The sequence below is a fragment of the Notothenia coriiceps genome, unplaced genomic scaffold, assembly GCF_000735185.1.
Source record: "Notothenia coriiceps isolate Sejong01 unplaced genomic scaffold, NC01 NC01_scaffold00022346, whole genome shotgun sequence".
Classification (NCBI taxonomy): Eukaryota; Metazoa; Chordata; class Actinopteri; order Perciformes; family Nototheniidae; genus Notothenia; species Notothenia coriiceps.
The window spans coordinates 37-6794 of NW_011355047.1; the positions used below are offsets into that span (position 1 = coordinate 37).

The following is a 6758-nucleotide window of genomic DNA, read 5'->3' on the forward strand; positions in this document are numbered from 1 at the left end:
TTTAGTTTTGCTTTATTCTGAGAAAGTGTTGCTTTATCTTTATGAAACAAAACTAATCCCATATGACTCGCCCAGCCAATCAGAAATTGGTACTTTTTTTCTCCCCAGTGGCTCAGTGGCTCAGTTTGTAGGAACTAGCCCCTGGGACCGACTGGGACAGGTTTGAATCCCGATCGACCAAAAAACATGGAGTGTACTAGTAGCTAGAGAGGTGCCCTATCTTTCCATATACATCTACAGAGGGTCGTGAAAACTGCACAGAACATCACCAGGACAGAGCTGCCATCCATGGAGGAACTCTACTGCCAGCGGCTCAGGAAGAAATAAATTATAAAAGACCCCCATCACCCCAGCCACAAACTGTTCTGTCTGGCAGGCGGTACTGCAGCATCAGGACTAAAACCACCAGACTCAGGGACAGTTTCATCCCACATGATGATGTCTTGTAATTGCACTGTTGAGGACCATGTGTTCTAAGTTCATCATACATTACATTTTAACACCGTCGTGTATATGTTATGACAATGAACCTTTGAATCTTGAAATATAAATCAAATCTGAATCATTCACATTGTTGTCATTTGCTCTACACACTGTGAAGACCCTGGGACAAATGGGTAATTTGTGATATTGGTTAATTCACACCAGGGTTCGAGTTATAATCAGAGCTTTATGGGGGTCTTTAAAAGTAACGCAAACACGCACGCACGCACGCACACACACAGGTTCAACTACGCACACCACATAACACATCATCTCGGCGCAGTACGCTAACAGGCATAGATTGCGTAATAATTTATTGCGCACCTTGGAGGTGAAGTACAGGCATATTGTCATTCAAGAGAGAATATGATGCGTAGTTCTTTTGGAAAACATGTTTTTCTTTTTGCCTATTTACCTCGTTAATGTAAATAACTCATTACATTGACACATGCATTATTTGTGATTAAAATAATGGTTGTTGGTAATGTATTAGCGACCCCCACAGATGTATGATTTCACTGCTTTCATAGGAGCTCAGACCCCTCCTTATGGGAGCTCAGCTCCCATTGGCTCCCACATAACTCGAACCCTGATTCACACACACACTTACGCTCGTAGTGTTGACGCTCCAGTGGAAGCTGGGTTCTGGAACTCCCGTTGCCTCGCAGGTCAGAACTTTGTAGCTGGCGCCATCAGGGCGGTATTTGTTCAGGCCCGTGATTTCTGGCTTTCCTGTTAACAACAAAGTTTAGATGGGTGACGGGATTTACACTTGTTGGAACAATTTAATGACTTCCAATACTTTCCAGAAAAATGATTTAGAAGCTGGGTTTCAATTATTGAAAGTACCTCAGTCCTGAGAGGAAGATGCACTGCAGAGTAGGGATACAGTATTCTAATAATACCAAATAACTGAATTCCCATCCGGGCAGATTTCTTTCTCTTAAGAAAATTGGATTGTGTGACTTAACATAAGAGTATATACATGTATATGTATTTAAATGTTCCACTCAGGTGTGGAGTGTGACACAGACACCAAAACTCACCTTCTACCATCAGCTCAACGCTGCAGCGCCGCGTGAGGCCGGGCATGGAGAGCTCACACACATACACTCCTGCATCAGCGTACGTCAGCCAGCTGAACTCCGGCTGCCTCACTTCCTGTCCATTCTGAAAACAGAGTCTCTGTGTCAATAGGGGCTTTCTAAAGCAACCCTAATGTTTCTCTGATGTAAAGGTCACAGTGTCTTCAACTGTATATTATATATAAGTTGTTATTTCAATAGAAATATAGTAACCACAATGCAATACCCCATTCATCATTAACCAAACCCCAGCAGCATTACCTTAGTCCACGACACTTGAGCCACACCCGAGGAGCTCTGCTCCACCTTCACAGTAAAGTTGTCTCCTATTGCCTTCCACACGGTCCCAGAGGGGGTCAGACTCAGGTCCAGGTCTGAGAGGACAGGAGGAGGACATGTCTGTTGAGTTATGCTGCCTCTTATCACCAGGTCCACTTACAGACACCATTTTACTTCTGACATTTCATTTTTATGTCAACCTTCTAAAGAGAAATGTCATATGAACACCCAGATCAACAAAGAATTGTACCACTAACAAGTATTGTGTCCTACAAAGTTGGATATAACTTCCTTGAGTGGCAGAGCTCCATCAGTGTGAGAAACGTTGCTACAGTGACGCTTTTTTACCAAATGTTTGAAATATACTATTGACATCAGTCATGTGAATTTAGTGTATATCCAATAAGTGTTTAACTACAGTATGATCATGAAATAATAATAATAATCACTTAAAGAGATGCAAAAAAAGAAGACTGTTTTCTCCTCGTCACAAAGTGATCTGAAAAGTTGGGGGGGCTATAAAACACTTCTTTGTTTTAGATCCTCCTCACATTTGACTCACTCTCTGTCAGAATGTTCTAATGAGTTCTGCTCCCTCACCCATCTGCCTTCCTGCCAAGTTGCACTCTCAGGGTATAAATTAGATTATAATTACTCTGCTCCCATGACTTTATTAACAGTGAATAAAATTGCCTGATCATGTATAGGAAGTTAAGAAAGTGCATTCAAGGAGGAAAGAGCTGGGGGTGGGGGGGTTGGAGGAGTTGTCTGCTTTGTGGTGCAGCATGCTGAAGCTCATAGTACTCACAGCTAACAACAATGGTTTGGGAGGACTCCATTTTCTCGTTGTCAGCCAGGGAGCATTTGTATTCCCCCCCAGCCTCTCTGCTAATGGACGTCAGCGTGTAGGTGTCCGAATTTTCCACCAGCGCTTTCTGGCCCTGGTGGAGAGAGAAGAGCCGGAGGGGGTAAAGGACAACGTTAGATTCTGCTGTGGTGGAAGAATATCAGAAAGAAAGAAGACAGGAAGGAGGGGGACTTTTACATCCAAAGCAATAACTCATAATTAGGAAAGTGCAATCATTACATTTGCATTCGAACAGTTTTATTAAAGTTTTCATTTTCAATAGTATCTTTTTCTAAGTTTGTGATCATTACAAAGGAGTAGAACTCAAATATACTGTAGGTTCAGTGGTAATGAGTGGCAGTAAGTCCAGAGTGTCCTGGGGACAGGTTTTAGCATGACTGACCTTCATGTGGAAGAAGAAGGAGCTGGGGGGGGGGTTTCCATCAGCGTGACACTTCAACGTGAAGTTATCTCCTTCTACGACTGGCGTCTTGGACAGAACTTGGAGGCTAACCTTCTCTGATGGATCTAAGAGGTTCAGAGGGTGAGGACGGGAAAAAGTGAATGTAGAGAAAATAAAAGATGCATGCTTGACATTGAGAAAGAAAATTTCCCTCAAACTGGATCAACTCAACAATCCAGATAAATGCAACAGACAAAAACATATTGATCACATTTCTAAAGGTGCCCGCATCAGCCTTTGATCAACAAAGTGTGTAGACCACCCTACACAGAAATAAACTAGAAATCAGTCGCCTTACTAGCTCTCAAAGTAGAATGTAACCCACAGTAAAAGGACCAGGCGACCAAGAGAAAACTGGTGGTCAAACACAGAGTCAGTGTTCTGGTCAAAAAGGGCTTTATTTACCAAAACTCAAAATAAATTTAGAAAAATTTAGTGTAGCACCACAGATGAAGATGCCTCGGACTACCCCTCTTCTCAGACCCTTACACCAACTTGCTCCTGCCAAGGCCTTCCAAGATCCAAGGGCTCTGATTTACTCAACAAGACTCCATCTGCTCTGCACAGCCAGAGACGAGACAGTTTCAAAGTTTGGTGATCAACTGCCTCACACAACAAGTTCTTCAATCCTGCACATTTATTTGCAGCTATCCAAGCTAGCACTGGAGCTCTATCACGTCTGGAAAAGTATTACACACCCAACACAGTGTGCTTGTAACATCTGAGGTATATGAGATAGAATCAGGCAAAGTGTCCTCTATATGTTTTGTTGGTGAATACAAAAAGTTGATTCTGGAGTTGATGTCAGAAAAGATTGTAGGAGTTCTTTGTTCTAAATTATTTTACTGTCACTCTGGATGATGGTCTCTGAGGTGAATAAGAAGAGTTTCAGAGCTTTATTTACCCTTTCATTATACATATATTTGATCAAATCTAAAATAAATATCATGAGTATACCAAAAGGCCCTTTTGTTCCAGGCAGTGGCAAACTGTTACTGCACCTAATATCTCACACTGGTCATATCCTTCTAAAATTAGTGCTGGACATGGCCTATCAGACACTCCATGGAGCAGATTTCATTCAATTCATCATGTCATTCATTTAACACAAAGCGTTTAACTACATTTCTCAAATGTGGCACATGCGGTGCTGTATTGTACTTACAGTGAATGGGAAAGGGTTCCAGCTCAGCCTCCTGATTGGTCAGCTGGTGTGTGGACATGCAAGAGAAGACAGAGACATTGTCCTCTTTGGAAGCTGCATACTGGAGGGTGGAGGAGGTGGTGGAGAGGCCTGAAACTGGATCCAGCTTCATGCTGGGAGTGATCAGAACGGCTACACACACACACACGCACGCACGCACGCACGCACCCACACACACACACACACACACACACACACACACACACACACACACACACACACACACACACACACACACATAAATGTTTAGCATTTAGCGTCAGGTTGGCTGCTCCTAAATATATATAGTGACGTACATACACTGAATTCTGAAGACATGCCTACAGGAGTTAAGTATTGCCCATGATTTTCAACATGGTGACAGCAGAGGGTGGGATCAAACTGCCCCCCTGACTGTCTGACCTCAAAATTGCTCACACTCAAATGTTTATTATTGCATCCTTCAGTGACAAGTAAGGAAGATGTGTCTGTTATCTACTGGTAAAACGATTGTCTTTATGGGTAAAAACTAAATATTGTGATTTTACGTTTGGCATCTTGTTTTGTGTGACTTACATTTCCCATCGGCTACCAAGGGCTTTCCGTTCTTTTTCCACGTGATCGTAGCTGCAGGGTTTGCATCTGCTGCAACACATGTTCCCACCTGAACGAAACAATAAGATATAAAGTAATAAAGTGAGTATATTTAAATGGATTTTCATCATTTATAGTAAATGCTAAGAAGCAGAGGACTTGAAAGTTACTTGTAAGTGTTATATATTACAGTTTCTTTACAGAAATGTATAAAAACAACAATGGATATATGGACAGCAGCAGGAGGAAGAGGAAGAGGGAGGATGAGCGAGAGGGAGGATGAAGAGTTATTTGCAGCATAACGGTTGCAGCTGTGTGACCGTCAGGCTGCAGGTGATGCTTCTTCTGCAGGATGATGAGGGTCTGTGGTCAGACCCAGTGAGGTGGACAAATGCTGCCTAAGTATTTTTTCTCTACTCTGTTTCTTGTAAAAAGAAAAATATATATTTATTTTTCCTCAAAGTTTTCCTTTCACTTTATTGTATTTGACAAAGGCATCATTTGTGTTTACACAACTCTAACTATTTGTTGTGCAGGAAAGTTGCTCCAATTTATTTTGGAGAAAAACTAAAGTATAACAACTGTATATTTGTGTTTCTGAACATATTTTTGTAGACTTGAACAATCTTTATATGCAGAGTTCTCTACATACAGAATGCCATAAAAGTAAGTGTGCTTTAGATAAAGCACCACAGTGTGTATTTGGCTGGACAAAGTGTCTTGTACTATGAATGAAGTGTGTGACAAGTGTTTTTTGTCATTTTTGGGTACAGTGCTTCATTTTGAAAGAAAAATTAGGTGTTTTGCACTTTGGTTGTGTGGTTTTGTGAATTGTGTTAAGTGTTTTGACAAAATTAGCCCTGTTGTCAAAAAATGTGTTTGAGCAATTGAAAAAAACGGTATTCTTCCTCTCCCTCCTGCTGCTGTCCTATCCATTGTTGTTGTAAAAAGTTCTTACTTGGAGCCTTTTTCTAGTGCTTACATCCTGATTGATGAGTGATCAATAAAGCAGTTTGTTGTTTATGGTCATTTGGCATGAGTATTTGTTTATTGGTTCATGTGTGTAGTATTTTTAATGGCAGTGTTTTGAAAATGGCAAACCAGTGAATATGTCAGATTTCTGTGTCTTACTTAAAGAACCATGTGCAGCGTTTTGCAAAAAGTGCCAGGTTGAATTGCAAATTGGGTGCAGAGCTGAAAATGTGTTTAGAGTTTAGGAGATATAATGAGGTTTTGCTCTTTGAGTGTGAGTTTAAATAATTATGCTTTATGTGAGATTTGTGTGTGTTAGCAACTGAAAAAAACTGGAAGCAATTGAAAAAGACTAATCTAAAAGCCATTTCAGTGAAGCCCCAAAGTATCTGTCCTATAGCTGTGGTATAATGATATCTCTGCTTTCCAACATTCGCAGGGAAATGTTGGACAGAGGCCAGGAAAGATAAACAACCTTCTCCTTTAGGAATGAATTCATTTTTGTGTTCCAAAGCAAACTGTCTCGCTAACTTGTTGCTACATCCTCAGGCCTGAGATCAGCAACGGTGGCAGAAATATGCAGAGTGTGAACACAACGAAGACTTAACACATTCCTTTTCATATCCTGTACCAGTCTGCACCTCTTAACCAACAAACTTTACATTGACTCGTCTTGTCAGGACATACAAGGGACAACTGTGGTGTGTCTTTTTACCCAAGAAGGAGAAACATCCAGAATCAATGAATACACCTTCTATTTATTTTTCAAGTTGAACTGATCAACATGAGATGTGGCCTCCTTCACTGGAAACATGTTGTCTTATGGCGCATTTCCACTGCAGACCTAGCCCG

The 6758-nt window shown here is 41.3% G+C and overlaps 1 protein-coding gene across 1 annotated transcript; it reads right to left on the reverse strand.

Annotated features, from left to right (window-relative positions):
- Positions 1-1089: 1089 nt before the first annotated feature.
- On the reverse strand, positions 1090-6405 carry LOC104953944 (CD166 antigen homolog; the record flags this gene model as incomplete). The annotated part of the gene is made up of 8 exons (XM_010780989.1): positions 6382-6405; positions 4917-5004; positions 4323-4493; positions 3098-3222; positions 2656-2788; positions 1830-1942; positions 1530-1653; positions 1090-1215 (listed from the first exon to the last, which is right to left on the reverse strand). Coding segments are annotated over exons 1-8 (904 nt in total), but the record flags the coding sequence as incomplete, so codon positions are not given.
- Between the last annotated feature and the right edge of the window lie 353 nt (positions 6406-6758).